General features: G+C 49.3%; 8 protein-coding genes across 8 annotated transcripts; 4 read left to right on the forward strand and 4 right to left on the reverse strand.

Annotated features, from left to right (window-relative positions):
• Positions 1 to 352: 352 nt before the first annotated feature.
• On the reverse strand, positions 353 to 2,295 carry FIESC28_09837 (uncharacterized protein; the record flags this gene model as incomplete). The annotated part of the gene is made up of 6 exons (XM_031163972.1): positions 353 to 1,205; positions 1,257 to 1,390; positions 1,440 to 1,659; positions 1,706 to 1,760; positions 1,815 to 2,089; positions 2,150 to 2,295. 6 exons carry the CDS (start codon positions 2,293 to 2,295, stop codon positions 353 to 355), a joined length of 1,683 nt encoding a protein of 560 aa, XP_031011957.1.
• Positions 2,296 to 2,666: 371 nt separating this feature from the next.
• On the reverse strand, positions 2,667 to 5,230 carry FIESC28_09838 (uncharacterized protein; the record flags this gene model as incomplete). The annotated part of the gene is made up of 3 exons (XM_031163973.1): positions 2,667 to 4,851; positions 4,908 to 5,106; positions 5,167 to 5,230. The coding sequence occupies 3 exons, from the start codon at positions 5,228 to 5,230 to the stop codon at positions 2,667 to 2,669; spliced, it is 2,448 nt and encodes an 815-aa protein (XP_031011958.1).
• A 327-nt stretch (positions 5,231 to 5,557) lies between these two features.
• Positions 5,558 to 6,424, forward strand: FIESC28_09839 (uncharacterized protein; the record flags this gene model as incomplete). Its single annotated transcript, XM_031163974.1, has 1 exon — positions 5,558 to 6,424. The coding sequence occupies one exon, from the start codon at positions 5,558 to 5,560 to the stop codon at positions 6,422 to 6,424; it is 867 nt and encodes a 288-aa protein (XP_031011959.1).
• A 696-nt stretch (positions 6,425 to 7,120) lies between these two features.
• FIESC28_09840 (uncharacterized protein) lies at positions 7,121 to 9,625 on the reverse strand (the record flags this gene model as incomplete). Its single annotated transcript, XM_031163975.1, has 5 exons — positions 7,121 to 7,398; positions 7,451 to 7,648; positions 7,693 to 7,808; positions 7,858 to 9,196; positions 9,388 to 9,625. 5 exons carry the CDS (start codon positions 9,623 to 9,625, stop codon positions 7,121 to 7,123), a joined length of 2,169 nt encoding a protein of 722 aa, XP_031011960.1.
• Positions 9,626 to 10,285: 660 nt separating this feature from the next.
• Positions 10,286 to 12,031, reverse strand: FIESC28_09841 (uncharacterized protein; the record flags this gene model as incomplete). Its single annotated transcript, XM_031163976.1, has 4 exons — positions 10,286 to 10,612; positions 10,697 to 11,676; positions 11,724 to 11,807; positions 11,857 to 12,031. The coding sequence occupies 4 exons, from the start codon at positions 12,029 to 12,031 to the stop codon at positions 10,286 to 10,288; spliced, it is 1,566 nt and encodes a 521-aa protein (XP_031011961.1).
• A 1,436-nt stretch (positions 12,032 to 13,467) lies between these two features.
• Positions 13,468 to 16,633, forward strand: FIESC28_09842 (uncharacterized protein; the record flags this gene model as incomplete). The annotated part of the gene is made up of 5 exons (XM_031163977.1): positions 13,468 to 15,572; positions 15,619 to 15,722; positions 15,772 to 15,848; positions 15,896 to 16,099; positions 16,151 to 16,633. 5 exons carry the CDS (start codon positions 13,468 to 13,470, stop codon positions 16,631 to 16,633), a joined length of 2,973 nt encoding a protein of 990 aa, XP_031011962.1.
• A 1,872-nt stretch (positions 16,634 to 18,505) lies between these two features.
• Positions 18,506 to 20,234, forward strand: FIESC28_09843 (uncharacterized protein; the record flags this gene model as incomplete). The annotated part of the gene is made up of 3 exons (XM_031163978.1): positions 18,506 to 18,807; positions 18,853 to 19,439; positions 19,489 to 20,234. The coding sequence occupies 3 exons, from the start codon at positions 18,506 to 18,508 to the stop codon at positions 20,232 to 20,234; spliced, it is 1,635 nt and encodes a 544-aa protein (XP_031011963.1).
• Positions 20,235 to 21,088: 854 nt separating this feature from the next.
• On the forward strand, positions 21,089 to 21,806 carry FIESC28_09844 (uncharacterized protein; the record flags this gene model as incomplete). Its single annotated transcript, XM_031163979.1, has 3 exons — positions 21,089 to 21,233; positions 21,285 to 21,362; positions 21,415 to 21,806. The coding sequence occupies 3 exons, from the start codon at positions 21,089 to 21,091 to the stop codon at positions 21,804 to 21,806; spliced, it is 615 nt and encodes a 204-aa protein (XP_031011964.1).
• Positions 21,807 to 22,212: the final 406 nt, after the last annotated feature.

Here is a 22,212-nt window from a genome sequence, read left to right on the forward strand (position 1 = left end):
TGGCGGTGGGTTGAAACACCTATCAGAAGTCGGGCGCAGAATCGCATTTCGAGCATCGCCTCAATATTCTTATGCAGCTGACAGCAAGACAGGACAAAAATACAAAAAGGGAATGTTGAAGATGGGTGCCAGGCCGATTCAGGATATTGGAATGAGCAGGTGGCTGATTGCCTCATACCCAAGGCGCCTGTTCATGGACGAAGGCGAGACCCCAGAATTTCATACTATGCTCATGTATTGGAAAACGCGTCGCAAATTGCTTCTGAGTTCGAGGCTCTGCTCACGACTTTAATTTTCATGGTTTTCCAATGTTTTGGTTTTACTATCACTGAACTTCTTGAGATATGTCTACTCAACTGCTAACCCCATCACTCATAGCCGTATCCCAAATCTCTCTCCTCAACCAATCCTTACTATCCGAACGAGGCCACAAAACATTCGCCAAAACCCATCTCGCATCATCCCAAGTATACAGCCTCAAAGCCTTACTCTGCTCCCTTATCATCCTGTGAAAGAAGGCCTTGAAACTCGGCTCCGAGTCCAGACCGCCATGCTTCTCGTAAGCATGAACACCAATCAACCCAATAAAAGACTGCCAATATATAAACTCTACAAGCTCCGAATTCCGCATGGCAATAGTTATCTCCCTCTGCAAGATGCGCAGCGAGTATAGAATTATTTCCAGCCTAAGGGGACCCCAGACAACAGCAATTTCTTGCATGTACAGTTGCGCCGCGATTGTTAATGCACACCATGAAACCAAATATTTCGAAGTCTCGGGCGTACTAGCCTCGGACCCATCGTTGTCGCCTCCGTAGTAAATCGAGTTCAGATGAGCCATGATAACGCTATCGTAAAGTTTCGAAGAAGGGCCTTGCAGCCAAAAATAATTCTTTCGTTCGCAAAAAGGATCGTTGTGTGGATCTCCACCTAGATTCTCGGTCGTATCTCGAAGACATCTGATGACAGGTCTGTAGTCGATATCGAGCAGCTGAGCTCCGCTGTGAGGTGGGTTGAAAAATGCCGGGAAAAGACGAATCGCCTTGAGCTTGAGATGATGCCCGATCTTTCCTTTGTTCGTGTAGTATTTGTGAAGTTGATAGAGGACGTCTGTTGAATCGCGGGTTACTGTGTGGTTGCCGAGACCTTCTGTGCGGGCAACGGCTCCAAAAACGCTTTTCATGCCCTCCACGAAGGTAGATGTTCTTATCGTGTTAGCCTAGAATCAAAAATACAAGCAGTAGGGAGCTACTGACAGAAGAAAATATCGGTCGTCCAGCTCTTGGTCGAGAGTCTTACGTTCGTCGCTGGGTAGAGCTCCTAAACTTTTCAAAAGGGCGTATAAACCGCTCAAGTGTGTTTCTGCTAGCATTATATCACCACGGCAAGTCTGAAACCATTAGCCTTATTCTGGGCACTAAATAGATATCAGAGCAAACCTCAGTGTACGCCAAAGTAACGATTTGTTTGGTGATTTCAGCAACCAGCTTTGGATCTTGCCGAGAAACCCAATCTCTCACCCTCCGCACAGTCTCAATCTTGTGATGAAGAAAGGTAAGTTCAAAGTCCTGTAGACTGCCCACGTTGAAGGCAAAGTGAGTACCAGCCATGAGTACTGCGCTTCGAAGTGCTTCAGGGTCTGTGATGATATAAGCCAGACTATACACTGTTAGAAGGTTGATTCCATAGTATTATGTAAACCTACCAATCTTTCGTATGATCTTTTGGCGACACGCCAAGTGTCGGGCCTGTCTCATAGACTAAAGATGCATATTAGTATACAGCCTATAAGCTCACTCCCAGATCCAACTCACAGTAATGAAACAGCTCCTGCGATCTCAGCGGCATGTCAATAGAAACAGCACTCTTGAAATTCGTCGCTGACCCTGAAATCAACATCTGATTTACCAAAGCCTGTGCGCTAGGTAACTCGGGCCTCTTGGCACTCTTAGAAGGTGCACATTCCCACGGTGTCGCATCCTGCCACGGCAGAGCTTCACCTGCCGCTCTCTCTAGCGCTCTTCTCTCCCTAAGAGGAATTTTGACTGGCGGGTATTCACATGCTCTGTTGCCCTTGATGCAGTTTTCACTGACACATAATTAGGGTTTTGTGGCTTTTCGCTACGACGGAGATGGCAGGTTGACTCACCATTTGGGCCGTTGTTCGCCACATCTTATTCTGCGGCTGCGACATTCTGAACAGCCAGCTCGACTTCGTGTATGAGCGCGGCGCTGTCGGGTTTTAGCTTTGGCATCCTCTGTCTTCTTGGCTGCTGTATCTTTTTGGCCATCCATCATAGTTCAAGATCCTCTCGCGTAGGTAGGTAGGGATTCAGAATCCTTCAAAAGAGGAGGGGATAGGGGATAAGATGCAATGTGGGCAGCGACTTCTGTAAGGCTGTCGGCCCCGTAAGCACTAGTTCGTAAATGCTTGTTAGTGAGTGACCTGTCATCTCTGGCTTGAAACACGGGACACTAGGTATTTCCGTAACAGTCATAGCTTGCGAAAGGTTTTCGCATTCGCTTAGTTTAATGATAAAACTTGGCTTGCCAACTCTGGCGATTCTATATCTTGGCGATACTATTAATTCCCTCTCGTACACTTCATCTATTCGGGTATCATAGTCTAGTAACCTTCGGGCATCAAGTCTAATAACTCATCACCTCTATCCGTAGTATCCCGATCTATTAGCATCCCCATATCCCTCCATTAAAAACTCCATATCAGTCCAGCCAGCCAATTCCATCTCATTTCCTGGTATAAACTGTGCCATCGAGCCATCAATTGTTCCGAATCCCGGAAATGGTAAAAAGTTCAAAAGACCGTCCATCGATCCAATGCCTGGGGCTTGCTGTGGTTGCATCTGCTGGACTGGGTAGGGCATGTTCATACTCTGCGGAGGAAGGTTTGATGTCGCTGATAGATCGGTTGGGCTGTTGGCGCATTCTGAGAACGTGTCGACAACGTGAGCTAGGCGCTTCATTGAGCCGCATTTATCTGTGTGGTTGATGACGTTTCGTAGAGTCGCTACAAGACGTCGGATCTTGCTTTGTAGGGCGACTTCGTCTGGACGAACTCCTTCGACCAATTCCCCAGGGAGTAGTCGGAGTAGTCGCAGGATTAGAACCATACCCGAGCAGTAAGCGTAGAATATATCGAGTCCGGAAAGGCCATTGATAACGTCAAAGTGGTCGAGCAGGATCATGAGATAGCTCAGTTGGCATGCGTGCTTGACGCATAACGCAGCATGTCTAGGTACCGGTGCCTTGGACGCTTCCAGGGCTGCCTTTCTTGTTGCCGCGACGTCTTGAAGTAGTAACGGTCGTGTAGCGACGATAGTGATATAGTGAAACTGAATGTGTAGCAGTAAGACAGCCCGGAGTTGTGCACGCGTCTTCCAGGCCAGCGACACTTTGAGTTCCTCCATATCCACAGCGCCGTCTTCGTCTATAGAAGGAAGCGCCCGGCCTTCAAGCTTGATCCAAGAAACATCCAGTCCTGGGGCCTTTCCGATGTCTTTCTTCCACCCATCCAGAGCATTCAGGACCTCATCCAGTTTCGGCCCCGGACTTCGATTGATGCCGTGTAAAAGTCGCGTTCGCGCAAGGATAGCTTGGAGCTTGACAGACCATGACACAAGTCTGGCGTCCGTTCCGATGCCTCCTTCCACAAAATCTTCCCTTGGTGGGACGACTTCGACGTCAAGTTCCTGCAAGCCACTGGGCCGACCAAGACTCGAGGCGAGGAATTGCTCGAAGGCGTATAATGTGCAGAACACCCATTTCCGGACTTCCCTCTCCACTGGTCTGAACGAAGAGCTCATGTCGGAGCGGTGGAGGCCGAGGGCAAAGGAGATGCGCGTTGCCGTACCTGCGATGTTCCACGCAGCGTTTCTCTCATTGTTGTTGTGCAGGAACAGCGACAGAAGTAGCAAGACACGAACATTGGTGAGGGAACATTTCGATATGAACTGGGGTAGCAAAGCTCTAGCCACTGTGACTGATCTTCGTCGCAGACCAGAGTGGTCGATGTTGGGAATTGACCGGTCGGCAATTGATCCAAATACGACGATCATATGAAGGCATCCAATCCAGCCCCAGTCAGGTAATTGAAGTGGTCTCGAATTCGGGATACGCGGCTGTCGTCGAGCTTGAACAATGAATAACTCATACTCCTCCTCAAACGTAGCGCGATGGAACAGCGGAAAGTCATCGTGAACATTCTTAAAGTAAGACTGGATGAGCTGCTCAAGTACCTCATTCGGAGGGAACTGGCCGAGGATCTCATCCATGTCCGTGGTTGGCAGACGTGTGAAGTCGCGCGCAATGGCGGATGTCATTGATCCAGGCGAAGGTCCATCTTGTGGCGAAAGCGCAATGCGTTGAGGTTGGTCTTCGTCGTCTTGTCCGTCAGCCTCGAGGAGTCGACTCGTGTTGTCTTGAGTAAACTTGGTAGTCCCCGCGCGGCCGGGAGCAGGGTTACTATCATTCGAGTCAACAAGGTTTCGCAGTTGGTTCCAGAAGTTGAGTGTTCCTGAAGGTCCGATGTAGTGTTCATGGCCTGAGTTGTCTTTGACGAGTGATGATTGGGGTCCTTCGTTTTGCTTATCAGGCGGCGTCGTACCAGCACTATTTCCATCCGTCGTAACAATTTCGGGCCCTATCGAAGGTGTGCGCTCATTGTCCGGAGGACTTTGTACCAATTCATCGACCTTGAGAAGCTTACGATTCGGGTCTGTAACATTGGGCATTTTGTAGCCCAAGCGCTGGCCCAATTGCGCAAGGTCACTGACATTATCCAGACATTCATCGGGGAATGCACCTTTGACGAGAGCTTCCAAACAACGGTACCTAGCAAGTCATGAGCTTATACGATGGGGATAGATCGGCACTTGAGTCGCACAAACCTATCGCTTAAATCATCAACACTGCCGTAGAAGCGCGTCTTGCGCGGCGCGGTATATGAGCAGGTGACATTATGTTCAACACAATTTACACAGCCAGTACCCGAAGGATCAGGCACACACTTGCACCTTCGCTTAAGACAAACAATCAGCGCCAGGGGTCCTCCATTGTACGGATGGGGTGTGGTATGGTATGTTGTGTCTTACGCAAGAGAGTCACTCACCTTGCGACAACGATCACAGCTCTGAGCGTTCCTCTTACGGGATTCGTCAGGTATACGCCTTAAGCGACGCTTGGCGGCTATCGCTGAGGATTCTGCCGACATGTTGAGTTCTGACTCTGTGGAAGACGATAAATGGGATTCATCGAATCGATGGTTCCTGCTGTGCTGGGGGGTTTAGAATTACGGATACGCGGTTTCGGTTTGTTTCCCGCGGTCGGATGTATGCTTCCGATGGTAGACGTAGATGGCGTCAGGCCTAAAAAGCCGCTGATGGAATGGGGGATGAGGGGTGACAGGAATTATGGGGATTGGATTGACTGAACACCACCAAGACGAGACATCATCTTGAACATGTTATTCTGTAGGGCCGTTCGTCCATCGATTGTCAATTGTTCCAAGCCTTATCTTATCGCCAGACCTCGATTCAAAATGGCTAGCACATTGACTCTTCCCGACTCAAGGACGTTGAACTACCGTCTGGACTCGCCCGCAAAGAGTAGCGATGCGCCTCTTGTCGTCCTCTCCAATTCACTCTTAGCACCGCTACCAGTATGGGATCATGTCGTTAAGGTTCTTCACAGCAATGGCTACAACACATTGCGTTATGACCAGCCCGGTCATGGAGGTTCATCAGCACCGAAAGACTTGAGTACCACCACATTTGACTCAATGGCTGACGATGTGCATTACCTACTAAAGACCCTGTCAATCAACAAGGTTCACTCATGGGTTGGTGTCTCAATGGGTGCCTCAGCTGGAGTTTACTTCACGACCAAATACCCCAACGTTGTTCAGAAGCTTGCCATCTGCGACACCATTTCTTCATCGCCCATCAACGCAGGTACAGAAGATACGTTTACCACTCGCGTCGCTGCAGCCAAGGAAGCAGGCAACCTGGAGTCAATGATCGAAAGTACCATGGATCGATGGTTCGGAGAGGATTGGATGGACAAGAATCCTGAGGAAACTCAGCGAATGCAAAAAGTCATGTCCGGCTCAACTCTTGACGGGTTCATAACATGCTGTAACGCGCTTAGTAGCAAGACGTTTGACCTGAGACCGCGCTTGCCGAAGATCGGCGCTTCTGTTGATGATGCTGTTTGCATTGTTGGTGAGAAGGATGCGAATCTGCCGCAGAGTATGGCTGAGATGAGAGATGAGATCCAGAAGAGCTTTGACGAGGCGGGCAAGAGCCAGAACATTGATCTTGTTATTATCCCGGACGCTGGGCACGTCTCGTTTGTTGACGGGTATGACCAATTCATGGCGGAGTTGCTAAAATGGTTGGCAAGGTAAATGTTCAAGCGACGTCGACTATAGTTCCTCGATCTACAATGGGCACTTGCCTCTGAATTAAGAATGATTTTGACATGCATTATGTTTGAAGATCAATTGAAGTAAGGTACCTATCTATCCCAAAGGTCTTCCCATGTTGTCATGGTTGAACTTTCCTCAAACATACCCTATACTCATTTCAAGCAAATTGCCAATCATCCGACACTTCATCAACCATCCCAACACCACGCATATCATCCAAAAGCAACCTGCAAGAGAAAACAGGCTGAACGGCGAACTTTCAAGACATCTGCATGATACTAATGCAAGTATCTCCTTCGAGGCAATACAGACGATCCTCATCCCTGGCCCGTTATCGGCGAACAAAATAAGCGAGGTGGGGTCAACGTCTTTTTATCCCGAAGCTAAGCACCTCGTCGATCTTAGCAATCTGATAATTGATCAAAGTTGGCCGACGTCAGATTCACGCATGTAAGACAGGATTACAAGGGTTGTTTGGTTGCATCAATAGTTTGTAAGTATGCATGTATTCGCCGAAGGTGTTGCGTTACGCATGTTTGAGGTGACGCGGTACGGTGTGTATCCTCAAGGTGTGAGACTTGTTGCATATCACCAGTACGATTGACCAGGTCGTCTCTTTCATGTCATTCAATTCGTTATACAGGAGAATTATCATGTAGTTAGGTCATGATCTGACTACTCTCCCCTCGGCACCGTCATAACAGGCGGTTCAAGCTTGACCGTCCTCCCGTGTTTGATCAACTCCGTAGCTTGCATAAAGAACGAGTCAATCCTCAAAATAACAGGCCTCAAAAACACCTGCGCAGCTGTATCCTCGGTAGCACCGAGTCTCTGCAGCGATAAGTGGAACTTCTCCAACAGTCTGTAAGCTGCCTCGATGTCGCGCGGATCACTAGCTAACAGAAAGAGGTAGATCAAGAAGTTTCCACAAAGGATAAGTTGTGATCGGGCAACTAAAGGGCGTTAGTACAAGAAGATACCTGGAATAGGGTGCGAGTAACTTACAGCGACCCCAGAAGCTGGTCAGTTCTTCCTCAGTGATATATGACATAAACGTCGTGAATAGTTCAAATTCGGCGAGCGCGGTGGAGAGCCACCTTTGGAGGTTTGAACCGGGGGTGACCTTTGCGGCTCTCGTAGCGGGGAACATCAGACCACGCCAGAGAAGCACCTGTGTTGCAAAGAATGATATATGCAGGGGTCCTATAGATGTCAGTTATGATCGGCCAACTGTGCAAGTGACGTACCATTATGAGCATAAGGTCTCACAGCTAGGCAGCTCGGGATGAGACTGGGCCATTCCTTAAGCGTCTCGCGAATGGGTATTAGTTGTTGACGTGTCTGTGTGTTTGATCGTACACCACTGCTTCATGTAAGTGACTGTGCAGATATCACACCGGGGTGGAACTTACTGGCTGCAGTCTAGGATAGCACGCATCTCCCTCGACACAGTGATCTGCTCGAGGAAGCGCGCACCGTCCACGACGCGAAATGTGGCATCCTCAGGATCAATCAAGTATCGCAGATCATCAGGAATATCCTCACCAGACCGTAGATCATCCATATCTGGCGGGGCCGTGGTGAAGGACTCATAGCTAATATGTGGAGGGTTACCATGGGCCACTGCTGACCAGCAGTCTGTGTAGAAAGTCGCCCACCAGAGCTTCTTCCTCAACCTCTTCTCCCAAGGCGCAATATTCCACTTGTCAGGATCCTGGTGCAGACCCAGCATTTGCGCGACGGATGTTGCTTGACACGCCATCACCCAGGTGTACGGCGTCTCGACGCTGTCTATCTCTGGTGGCTTCATATGAAGCAGCAGCAAGCATGACATTAGCCGAGACAGATTAGGTGCCTCGAGTTCCCGTCGTAGCGCCTCTTGAGCATTGTTGGTTAGTTCGTGCTGCTTGAAAGGACATGGGATCCTCGCGAGGCCGGCATCCTGGGACCAGAAGACGCAAGCGAGGGCGTACACAGCGCCTCGTAGTGACGAGGGTATGTCAAGCTTTGATGTTGCGTATTGACGTAGGAAGCGAGTCTTGTGGACTACGGGGAACCCAGCATGGACGTGGCGGAAGTAAAGACGCACGAGGGCCGGGCCGTGGGGCCAAACGAGGCGCTCGATAGAGTCGGAAGCCATCTTTGTGGCTTCATTCTTATGATCGGGGAACTCATCCAGCAGAAGCAAAAAGTGCATCGGGTAATCATCCTGGTCAGGTCCGCCATGATAGACTTGGACAAAGTTGGCGTCAATACCTTCTCTCTCGCTAAGCAGCACTGATCTAAAGGCGTCGAGAAAGTAAGGATCCTGCTCCGAGGCTAATGCCATAGCATGGGCTGTTCTGCCGGGTACATCTTCAAGAGCATATACAGCTTCCTGATTAGGTTCAAGACGGGGTGGATCAAGGCTGAGTGAGTTTAGTCCAGAAGGACTCTGTCCAGGAACAGGCGGAAGATGGGGCCGGACAAGACCGTTGTGTACAACGGCTGCTGGCTCAGATCTGTGGCGATTCGCTTCTGAGGTAGCGGAGGGAGATATGGCTGAGGTTGTGCCAGTGACGGAGGTTGAAGCTGTGACCGATGCTGGACTTGTCGCGTCATAACTCTTGGAGGATTCGGCACCTGAAGGCGATGGCCCTCCAGGACCAGGGATGTTATACCCCGAAGTAGAAGAAGGTCCGGGCCGAGGACCCAGAGGGTCGGTATCGGAGAGGGATTGGCATGCTAAGCCTCTGCTTTTGCAAAACAGGCCTGAGTTACAATTGATGCACTGGTCAGTTGATTGAGGTTATAGTATAGATGGTATGTATAGGCGATGGCATAAGTGGATGCGATAAGTCAAGGGTAGTAGAGTAGAGTAGAGATAGAACCGATAGTACGGTAATGAAACAATGATGGATAAAACGAATAACAGTGGGGATGGAAAATCGGGCGCCTCTCACATGGGGGCTCAGAAGTTATGACACAAGCCGTCTTGCGGCGCCGACACGCGTCGCAGGGTCTGTTCTTGCGACTTCTGGGTTGACGCGCTTTACCAAAGTTACTGCGAATGCTGAACTTGCGGGGAGTGGCCGAAGAAGTTGCCCTTTCAGGATGATGTTGATCATGACCATGACCATGACCATGACCTTGATCCAATGGGGGAGGAGGAACATTAACATGATCCATGGAATGGTCCATCGTGTGCCTGAGATGGGGCTTCTATGCTTCTTCTTTCAGGTACCCGAAGCCAACCGGTAATCGGAGAATAGGGAGGCGTGGAGACAATGGACCGAATTGTCAGCGAACAAAAAAAGAACTTGCCAAAGAAGAGGGAAAGTAAAGAAAAGCAAGCGAGTTCGTGTCGGCGAAAAGAACTGGCGTGATGGAGAGGGAGGGAATGGGGGGAAAGATAAGTTGGCCGACAAGGGTCGGGGGCTCCCCAGGGGTGCTTCTCTTTGGCTTCTCTCTGGTCTCGGCACTTGATGGAGCGGTCTTGACCGAATGCAGATACGATCATCAAAAATGGTCTAATTACGTACTAGTTGTTGGTTCTGTAGCAAATTATGTTGGAACAAACATGACTTGGACCTTTTGAGTCCGAGACAAGACGGCCTGGAGATTGAGAATCTGATCGCGGGTGACGATCCTTGACGATCACAATACAGGGTCTATTGCTGTAGGCTGTCCCTGAATCATGGATCTGGTCCCAGCGCCATGGGAATGACTTCTCTTTCTTCCATAATAATACTAATAGTAATACAAGGTCTGTCTTGTCGACTTTTAATTACAACAAACTTTAAAACAAAGGCTCGCAATCCAATCAATCCAATCGCCTCGACTTAAACAGACATCCCTAAATTAAACAGATGTCGCCAAGGAATCAGGCCCCTTATTGTGCGGGACAATGATGCGCTCTTGGCTTCCGGGCTCACCATCAGTGTACGGCATGTTCCAGCTCTCATGGTACTTTTGCTGCGTCTCCTGCGCAGAGATACCGTCTTTGAGAAACTCGTCCAATTTTCTCTCTGGAACAACCAAGTGAAGCACGTAGTATACGACCGCACTGATCATGAATCCAAAGAGATAATTCAATCGGTAGAGCTCAATTGCACCGTCTGAAATCTGCACTGAAGGGTTGACAGCAGCGATGAAGCCCGGCATTTGCGGCACGACGCCTACAATCCACTAAGAGGTCAGTTAGCAAAAAGTCCGGCAAGACCCATAAACTCCGTGTCGAGCGAGTCAAAGCGCAAAATATATGGAACTTACCGCTGCGAAAGCACGCCAATTGACACCAGCGCTGTACCAGTAAATGCTTCGGCTGTGACCCACATACAAGTCGTCGACGTTGATCTTGCCCTTTGCCACCAGATTGTAGTGGGCGACCATGAGACCAGTCATGGGGGCGAGGAACACGCTGTAGCCTGAGAGGACTGTGAGGAAGACTGTCGCTGTGTTGACGAGTCGCCATGGGTTGACGATGGGACTGAGGAGAGCCATCAAGTACGCGCCGCGACGGATGTTGATGTACTTGGGGAACACAGAGGCGAGGTCGATGCCGCCTGAGAGGGCATTACCTGGTAGATTGCTGCCCATTTGGGAGATGGACAACGCGAGACCAGCAAAGAAGACAGCTGCTCGGGTGCCGGAGCTTGGATCCTTGGCCAGCATAGCTGCGAATAACGTAGGAGGATTCCAGATAGCTTCGCCCATTCGTTTCTGTGTCGCCGCCGTAACCAAAATACCAATGACTGAAGCGCCAATACTGTAGAGCGGGAACGCAAAAGTCTGGCCCCAAATGGCATCTCCGGGCTTTCTCGCAAGACGCGCATAATCGTTCTGGTTAAGAATTCCAGCCGCAATGCCTCCAACAGTCGACATAATTCCCGAAATCAATAGCCAAGTAACGCTGTTCGGTCCACCAGTCGTAGGAAGAGGCGTGCTGTCACTAATCGTGTCGCCAAAGCCATCAGACCCCATCGTCGCGAGCGCCCAGATCAGGAGCACCACGAAAAAGACGAGGGTAACTGAACTGGCAAAGTAAAAGAACTTTTGTATCTTGTGCGGTCGGATCCATAGGAAAGGCAGCGTAACGACGCAGAAGATGAAGTAGGAGAGGAACTGGGCGGATGTCATGCCCGTCTCGGCGGGGATCGTATTAGGAACGTGTTTCTCGAGGTTGGGATCCCATGACAGAAGCATGAGATACGTGCATTGTCCGCCGACCCATGATTGGAAGCCGTACCAGACTGCAATTGTTAATTGATGTGCTGACAGAGGGGTAGAGGGAGCATACCGAGGGACAAGAAGATGCGGTTCCAGATGACGAATTGAGAGCCCCAGATTCCCCAAACAGCCCTGCTAAAGACAGGGAATCCAACTGCAATTGTCAGCTATAACCATCACCAACCATCCAATTGACGACTTACTGTGATAATAAGCACCCGCCAAAGAAGCAAGAATCAGCGCAGCGGTTGCAAGGACATTGCCCAAAATGATGGCAATAATTGCCTGCCACCACGTCAACCCCAATGGAATAAGTGCGCTTCCAGTCAAGTAGGTAGCGATGTTGCAATTGATCAAGAGCCCTGTTCCATGTTGCATACAGCGGTCAGTGATCAGATCAGGTCAGATCAGGTCAGATCAGGTCAGATCAGAGAAGGAAGGAGGAGTAGCCAAAAACGATTCGCCTATATGCAGATGCATGCATGTTTTGCTTTGCCTCATAGGGACTTGGGGCTTGAGAATAAGCAACTTACAAAAGTTATGGAACGTAAGAAACGTCCATGTTCGTCTCTCGCTTGCTACTGGTCTAACATCCTCGTTCTATTTTCACCAGGGGGTTAACACGATGCCATCCAATTGAGCTGAGCTGAGCTGAGCGCGTCTCGGTGAAAGGACGAGAAAAGGAAAAAGTGACGTACGATGAACTGTGAGCCACGCGGTAGCTCAATTCGCTGGAGAAGTTTTGACAAAGCCATGAGAAGTCGGAATAGCCTCAATTAGGCGAGTTCTTCTCTGTTTCTAGACCGATCGAAAAAATAAGCCAGAATCAAGATTCAGAATCAATAGTGTATGCAGTAGCTTGGTTGCTTCTCGTGAAGGAAGAGGGAAGGGGTTTATGGGTATGGGGAATGGGGAAAAAAGAGACCCAAGCCCAAGCAAGACACACAGACGCCCCCTCGAAACTTAGTTTGTGCTTCATCAGCTTTAGTTTACTCAGCCTTATCTTTACTGGGGAAAACGAGATGAGACGAACCCATTCCTTACAACGGGTTAGCCACTGTAACAGTACTACGTACCCCCTACCCCAGACTCTTTTGCTCTTGACAATACATTTGTTGGAATGGGGAAGAGAGAAAAGGCTTGCTGGCCAAGAGACGCATTGGCCAGTAATCAGGGAAATTGGGAGATAATGGGGAGGATGGGGAGAGGATCGACGAGAGCTGAAGATGAGATTACGATTTCAATGCTTGAACAGATCACAGACCATCATGTTATCTTGGCGGCAGCTGGCAAGATTGGGTCATTCATTGGGGACTGTGAGGGTCCCGTCTGTTTCGATCAAAACTCATCGGAGAAATAGAAATGTGAGACTCCGAGGGAGTGGTTCAGATTTTTACCCTTCCCTGTCACTGTCTCCGTCACTGTACAGGCGACAGACAGGCCCTCTCGGTCAACCAGCTGCAGGCTCAGCTTACCTGCAGCTGCAAGCATACAGTGACAGACACCCGGAGAGTAACTACCGGGGGGGGATGGAGCCCATGAAATGCCCACTCCCATTCGATCGGGCAAGTTTTGCTCCGCTTGGCGTCGGCCAACTTGCCCATTTTTGCCCCTCCTTCAGGACAAGTCCTATGGATAGCGAAAAGGAAAGCATCGGAGTACTATTTTTTCTTTCTTTTCTCTTTTAATGCTTCGGGGGAATGGAATAGAGAAAAAATCAGAGATGGATTGACATACTTAAAGATACTGTACCCTTTCCATCAACCACGTACTATGTCATGCTATCAGGCCTGGCCAAACTAAAGACAGAAACCATGCCCTCCCTTTACCGAATCGGAGTCGATGTTGGAGGTACAAACACTGACGCCGCAATTCTCGACATACGAGCCACCAATAACCCTGGCCGTGGCGTCCTGGCCTCTCACAAAGCGAGCACAACGAAAGACATCACCAGCGGTATTGAAGCAGCAATAAGAGCAGTCATACGCGATTCCGATGTTGATCAGAGTTGCGTCCTCAGCGTTACGATAGGGACAACACATTTCATCAACGCTCTTGTAGAAGCAGACGCCAGAAGACTTGACCGTGTCGCTGTACTAAGGTTATGCGGGCCCTTTACTAGACAACTACCACCGTTCGCCGACTTTCCCCTAGGACTCAGGACGATTCTCGACGGAGGGGTTTATTATCTTGATGGAGGACTGGAGATTGACGGACGGGAGATATTGCCGTTAAACGAGGAACAGATTCGACAAGCTGCCAGGGATGTTGTCGCCAAGGGTATCAACGTCATAGCTTTGGTGGGAGTATTCTCACCACTCGACCACGATGGTCTTCACGAGAAACAATGTCGACGAATTATTCTTGAGGAATGTCCAGGATTGCAAATCGTATGTTCTCACGACATCGGCCCAACAGGATTCTTAGAACGCGAAAATGCTACCATTCTCAACGCCTCCATCTTACGGACCGGCCATCGCGTCAAGAAGGGTTTTAAGCGAGCCATGCATCGACTACAACTTACATGCCCACTCTTCCTATCACAAAACGACGGAACGTTGATCGATGCGGATACCGCTGCTGAATTCCCAATCAAGACTTTTGCGAGTGGTCCTACGAATAGTATGACCGGTGCTGCGTTCCTTGCTGGGCTGGATCATCACAAAGAAGCTGAAGAGGAGGAGCCGCAAATTCTCGTCGTCGATATCGGAGGTACCACTACGGATGTCTGCGCTTTGCTGCCTTCTGGTTTTCCACGTCAAGCGCCCGGTTTTGTCGAAGTGGGTGGTGTCCGGACTGCATTCTCTATGCCCGAGGTTGTCTCAATTGGTCTTGGAGGGGGGAGCAAAGTGCAAGTCGACGCCGAGACGGAAAATGTGACTATCGGGCCTGGATCGGTCGGTCACTGCATACAGCAGGAAGCAAAGATCTTTGGCGGCAAGACTTTGACGGCGAGTGATATCGTCGTTGCCCTGGGCAAGGTTCATCTGGGAGATGCTTCTTTGGTCAGCGACGTCCCGCCTTTTGTTGTGGAAAATGGCCGCAAGGAATTGAACAAGATGCTAGAGACTGTCGTTGAGCAGATGAAGGTCTCGTCAGCTCCGGTGCATGTCTTACTTGTTGGTGGAGGCGCCCTGCTCGTCACCGAGACCCTCGCCGGTGTGGACAAGTGCATCGTCCCGATACATCAAGGTGCAGCCAATGCTGTCGGTGCCGCAATTGCCAAGGTCTCTGGCGAAATCGACGTGGTGGAAATCCCCGAAGGACGATCCGAAAAGACAATTGTCGATGCTGCGTGCGCGAAAGCAATTGATCTCGCTATTGCCAAGGGCGCCGCCAAGAGTGGTGTCAAGATCGTTGAGATCAACAAGATGCCACTTCAGTACATGTCCAACGGGGCGATCCGGATACAAGTCCGCGCTGTTGGGCATCTAGCGATTCCTGAGGAACTCACACCACCACCTTCACCACCTGTGACGATTATGCACGAGTTTGAGGAAGACGAGGGCGAAAAGGTCAGTGTGCCTGATGCCCTCGTACCAACATACAAGCCATCCTTGCACATCGATCTCGACGCATACAGACCCGATGTCCAAGACGGAACATGGTATCTCTCAGAGGTCGACCTCGAAATGATCGCCACAGGATGTGGTGTTCTAGGAACAGGCGGCGGCGGCCCAACACACCACGAATACCTCAAGAGTCTCGACGCGCTACGAAAGAATCCTGAGAAGAAGATGAGAGTTATTTCGCCCAAGGCCTTGGACGACGATGCGATGGTTTGCTTTGGCTCGTGGTATGGAAGTCCAAGTGTGATCAATGAGCGCATTGCGGGTGGGAATGAGATTGTTACGGGAATTAATGCCGTCAACAAAGTCGTTGGGAACAAGACCTTTGACGGCATGTATATTGATGAGATGTAAGTCAGTCGCCAGTCAGGAGAAGAAATGAGCTAACAGATGCAGTGGTGGTGGAAATGGCATGAGTGCTTTCCCTTCGGCTGTGCACTTTGATGTGCCTGTCGTCGATGGCGATGCTATGGGTCGAGCATACCCAACCATGTATCACGGTATGTCCCCCAATATCTAGTCTGCAATTCCCTTTACTAATTTATGCAGCCACGTTCAGCGTCTACGGCCACTCTCTGACACCATGCGTTCTCTCCGACGCGAGAGGCAATGTCAGCGTCGTAATGGTAAGTCGCCTGTCACCACCCGTTCAGCCCCATACTAACAACAACAGAGTACCGACAACCCCGTCCGCCTAGAGTCCCTCCTCCGAACGACTGTCATTGAGCTCGGTCTCGGCTGCGCAGTATGCGCCAATCCACTTCCCGGTTCGGTGATTAAGTCGCATGGTGTTCCCAACACTGTTTCTCAAGCGTGGTATCTCGGTCGCGCTGTGCATAACGCGCGACGAAAGAAGACCAGCTACGTAGACGCGATTGTAAGTCAATCTCTTGTCGTTTCAATCCGAAGTGTCGCTAACGGTGTTTAGTTTGACGTTTGCGCTGGAAAGCTTCTCTTCACCGGAAAGATTATTGATGTGAGACGATACATCGGCGGCGGCTACACAATGGGTTCGGTAGTCATCGCTCCGCTCAGCGCCGACGAGCGCGAAACACACGGCTCCAACCAAACCCTCCCCGATTCCGACAAACATATGATCATTCCCTTCCAAAACGAATACCTCTACGCAGCTCTTAGCGACGCCGACGGCACAGAAGCTTCCCAAGAAGTAGTCTGCACCGTCCCCGATCTGATCTCCATCCTCGGCCAAGACGGCGAAGGTATCGGATCGCAGGATCTACGTTACGGATTGAGGGTGAATGTCATTGCGCTACCTGCGCATCCGCTGTGGAAGACGGATAAGGGTATGAAGGTTGGTGGACCGGAAGGATTTGGGTTGGAGATGGGGTATGTTGGTGTTGATAATGACTTTACCGAAGCGAGGAGTGTGATTGAGGAGTTTGGGGCATGAGACAACGTTATGAAGTATGACTGCATTTGCATTGGGGTTATGGAATTGGGAATAGAGAACACAGCAAACGAGGAGTTTTGGAAGCATAGCATTGCTGTAGCATTTGAGTACAATAGAAGTCACCAGTCACACACAGCAATTGAGTAACGACAGCATAAAACATTCTCTCCAGCATATAGGTCGCTTGTCATTGAGGCACCGGAGAATTCGTCTGACAAAAAGCAATTGGGAACGGCCAACCTTAAAGATGGTAGTAGTCCCGGTAGTGTTAGCTCCGGCAGCTGGTGCGGCGCGGCGCGGCGCGTTTCGTAGTAGGCTTCGGGCAATTTTACTTGGACGTCCAGTCTTGCGCCGCAAACTCTGAAGACAACATCATACCAATTGAGACACTTTTAAACCTTTATGAATTGGTACAAGTCAATTAGAAGCGTCGTGCTATAGAAAGACACGTTCGCGACCGTAAGGTTAATTGGCTTAAGGTTGAGTCGTGGTGGTGCGACAAGACAACGGTCGCGACTGCGACAACAGGAAACGAGCATCACAAGAAGCATGGCATCATACTGCCACTTTCTAACAAGCCAATCCTTCAATTGGCGATCGGGTGACCCCGTGTGTAGACAAACATGCAACTTAATTGAGCTGTCTGTCAAAAGGTCCAGGTTAACTTGGCTGCCTCTTGTCAAAAGTCTGTCATCTGCCATGCGAACAACAAGGCAGTCGTAAAATGCTGAATCGGAAGGTTGCGAATATGCAGGAGTTGACATCATAAATTACAATCACAGAATCCTTCGGGCGGGAATAACGCGCCAAGAGAGAGCTGTCGGTGTTCTAGGACTTGGCCAGAGTCCGGTTCCTGATGAAACTGCCCACCAAGCGCGTGATAAGCAAACGTTTCCAGAACACTGGAACAAACCCAAAAGAAAAGGATGAATACAATGAAAGCAAGTATTCGATTTAGGCAAAATACAAAACAATGCGATACTGTAAATTTGGAATATCATCGTCCATCACAGGACCAAATTGTGGTTTGACCAAAAATCAGGCATTCTATTCCCACCATCCCGTCGTCGCTTGCTAAAACACGAACAGCGCATGTGACAAAATCCTATTCTCCGCAAGGTAATAAGCTTCCCCGTAGACCCAGAGCGATTCTTGCATCTTATTGCAGCGCTTATGCCCTGTATTCGGACCTACTTGTCGTGTGGAGAGATCTGGGGAACATTTACATGTACATAGTACGCGCTTCGGACCCGAGAGTGTCTTGATCGTGATGTGATCGGCAATGACACCACTAACTCATGCGGGGACGTCGCCGAAAGAGACATATTTTCCGTAGCTCTGGGATAACACGGGTGGAATTTTGTATGTAACGTTTCGGAGCTGAGTGGGTTGGTTCAGATTCTGGAGAAGAGAAGGATATGGGGAGAGAACTGGGTCTTTTTTTGCGAGCTTCAATGCTGAGGTTGTTGAACAACGACCATGTTCAAACCTCAATTGAGGACTACAACAGCATAACCACTTGTACAGTAAGACAAAGGCTTTCAGCGTTTCACAAGTAATAAGTTAGAAACTTGCAGAATCACAAACCTACGTCATCCTCAGACATCAATTGGTGCAATCGTTCGGCTACCACCGTCTCATCAAACCCCAGACCTTGTGGATCCTTCTGTGCAGCAACAGGCAATGATCTCCATCATCAGAGGGCTCGGCATCGCATGCTCGTCCCTGAAGGATCTTTTGAACAAGGTAAAGGTCAACGTCGGGCAAGTGTAACCCGATGCCTTGGGCTTGGGCATATATAACATGTTCGTTACACCGTTGCTCTTTTTTGCTGGAAGGTTGTCGACCTGAGATTTCACAACTGAAGTGACCATGCCTATTGGAAACATTTACGTGATCGCTGCCACTGCGGTAGTTGGCGGTGCACTCTTTGGCTTCGATATCTCTTCTATTTCTGCCCAGTTGGGTGAAAACTCTTATAAATGTTACTTCAACCAAGGACCCAAGGGTCCTCCATTCGACGATGATCTGGACTGTAGTGGTCCGACGTCGCTGAATCAGGGTGGTATAACGGCCAGTATGGCTGCTGGTTCGTGGCTTGGAGCTTTATGCTCTGGCTTTACCAGTGATCGGTTGGGCAGAAAGTACTCTATCATGCTTGGTTGTGTTATCTGGTAAGTCAAGCACAATTTCTGTCAAGTGTTGGTCTAACAAGTTAGGATGATCGGCTCTATCATTTCCTGCGCATCGCAGAACATCGGCATGCTCGTCGTCGGCCGTGTCGTCAACGGTTTCGCCGTCGGTATTGAATCAGCTCAAGTCCCCGTCTACATCGCCGAAATCTCTCCCCCATCCAAGCGCGGTCGCTTCATCGGTATGCAGCAATGGGCCATCACCTGGGGCATCTTGATTATGTACTACATCTCCTATGGTAGCGCCAACATCGGTGGACGTACCTCAGCCGATTACTCCACTGCTGCATTCCGCGTTCCTTGGGGTCTGCAGATGATTCCTGGCATCTTCCTCTTTTTCATGATGATGCTTCTTCCTGAGTCGCCAAGATGGCTCGCGAGAAAGGATCGCTGGGATGAGTGTCATGCTGTACTTACGCTCGTGCATGGACATGGAGACCCGGATCATCCCTTTGTGGCTCTTGAGTTGCAGGATATCAAGGATATGTGTGCTTTCGAGGCTTCGATTGCGGATGTCACGTATCTCGACCTTTTCAAGCCTAGAATGCTGAACCGAACTATCATCGGAGTGTTCACTCAGATTTGGTCACAGCTTACTGGAATGAACGTTATGAGTAAGTTCTCCAATGCTAATCTTCAACTTTATATACTAACTGATCCCAGTGTACTACATTTCCTACGTCTTCTCCATGGCGGGCTACTCTGGAAATGCCAACCTTCTGGCCTCCTCTATCCAGTACATCATCAACGTCCTCATGACTATTCCTGCTCTTCTCTGGATGGACAAATGGGGACGTCGTCCAACCTTCCTCATCGGCGCCGCTCTCATGTGCACATGGATGTTCGCCAACGCAGGTATCTTAGCCGCTCACGGAACCGAAATCCCTAAGGACGAGCGCGAGTCACCTCAAGTCTCCATGAGCGTCGGCGGAGGTCCAGCAAAGGGTCTGATCGCATGCACATACCTCTTCGTCGCCTCCTTCGCACCAACCTGGGGTCCCGCCTCATGGACTTATCCTCCCGAGCTCTTCCCTCTCCGTCTTCGAGGAAAGGGTGTTGCTTTTGCTACCTCATCCAACTGGGCTTTCAACACCGCTCTCGGTCTTTTCACACCTGTCGCTTTTGAGAACATTACTTGGAAGAGTTACATCATCTTCGGTGTTTTCAATGTCGCCATGTTTATCCATGTCTTCTTCATGTTCCCCGAGACAGCTGGAAAGACTCTCGAGGAGACAACTCATATCTTTGAAGATCCCAATGGTATCAAGTACATTGGTACTCCTGCTTGGAAGACACGCGTCGCTACTCATGCTACGAACAAGGCTGAGAAGGGTGATGTTGAGGCTAAGCTCAGCCATGCTACTCACGAGGAGCGTACTGAGCACTCACCTTCGCCGGCTGAGAAGTAAGGACGCAGTTTGACGGAAGATCGTGGTGGCAGTTGAATCAATTAATTGATAGTGCTCATGGTTCCAATCCCGAGAACAGGAGATATACCGTTATGTATGTAACGAGAATCATTATAAATCTGACTTCTATCTTATCCACTTAATGCTATTATTCAAAATTAAGGAAATCCTCATCGTTATACTCAATCTGTTACAGCAGGCATGGTTTTCCTCTCAACTGGTACGGTTGCCTAGTGTAAACGTCTTCACCACCTAAAGCTCTCGAATAGATGCATCTGGTCGGACCCTTCTAATGAACGACAAGTCTTTGTGATCCCGACAGGAAACAAGTTTATCTCAAGACGAAGCTGTAACACATTCTGATCGATGATGATAGTCGAATGCAGAATTAGACTCACTTGGGCTAGGTAGCGGGGTAGTTTCATGCAGAAGTCAAGAGACTATTGATAACCTGCCGCTAGTCAGCGTTTAATGCTTACATGTGAGACTTTGAGATTCTTTTTAATCCAATGACCTGTTTAATTATATTAGGTGCTGAACTCAATCATTGGTTCAATTCGTTAACATGCGGCAGCTCACCCACACAAGAAACATTATGCTGCTTTCGACGCATCAAAAAGCTTCATCCGATATAGTCAGTCTTTTCAGCTGAGTTCTTGATGGTCTAGACGTGGCGATACCATATTTTATGTATGCTTCGCAGCAATAAAGTCGAGCGGAGAACTCTGTATAAAGTTGTATCCATTCTCTTCCCACTTTCTCTGATATTACTTCCTGCCTTATATCCAACATCAAATTCAACCTTGTATAAATCTATCTTCTTAGTCTCAAACACTTTCTTATAGTCGCCCACCATGGCATCTTATTCTCTCCGCGTCAATCTCAACGATAAGTGGCGAAAGCAATGGTCTTCAGTCCCAGACGCGAAGCTTTGCTTCGCCATGGCAGTTTCCAACGGCGGCGATAAAGTGTATCATAACGTGGTGGCTTGTACCAATGGTATGTCAATTTATCTACCATCAGTATATAATTCTCACTAATTTGATGCAGACATTGAAGCCAGCATTAAGATTTCATGGACCGATAAATACCAAATCGCCGGCAACGTTAAAACAAGCACTTCAACGAGTAAGAAGAACCTTTGATCATCTTACTTGGACACGCTGAAATTTATTCTTAGTGGATTCAAACCACACCACCAGCGCAGTAAGGGTCAAATTTGGCTCAAAAACAAATATCGCCAAAGACCAAGCCAACACTATCTCCACTGGCTTCGGCAGCGATGCCCCTTCTGATGGTTTCCTCTTCACCAACGAAGTCGAGTGCTCTGCTCTTCTCCTCTGTGAGATAGACGGAAAATTTGTGCCTGTCTATACCAGCCATGCAGGCAACTTATCACCGGGTTCTTCTGAAGTAATCATTCCAAAGAATAAGGTCTACGTGTGGTTCTCGGACGATGCTAAGTCTTCGACTATGACCGAAACGATGGGATCGGCGAAAGAGGTTGAGATTGATGGCCCTGGTGACAGGACTGTTACTTTTGATGAAGCGGGTAACTGGACAGTTGTCTGAGCATTCTCAATTCTGGGAAACACTAACTACTTGACTTGTCATTCCAAAGACTTTTATCCTATATATCTAGATTTATGTGATACGCCGACTCTTCTAATTTTCCTTTAAAATTCGGTGTCTAGATAGCCTCAGCCTCCATCTTTACGAGACCAATCAGACTTTAGTCAATTCAAACGGGAACACGATGGGCCTAGAACCACAAGCGCTATCTTTAGTAGGTCACAAGACCCCTCGTACCATCTTTCAACTTGGGAAAGCCAGCGCGGAAGCGAATCTCTTTGAGTTTGCACTAGTGGCCCCATTTAAAGAGACTACCCCAGCTTGCCCCAGCCTGCCCCAGATGCCCTTTTCAATCGAGACGAATCCACAAATTCTGAAAGGGTATGCGTCCGCGATATAGCCAATC

Source organism: Fusarium coffeatum (genome assembly GCF_003316985.1).
Source record: "Fusarium coffeatum strain FIESC_28 chromosome Unknown BRIP53273_contig_271, whole genome shotgun sequence".
Lineage (NCBI taxonomy): Eukaryota > Fungi > Ascomycota > Sordariomycetes > Hypocreales > Nectriaceae > Fusarium > Fusarium coffeatum.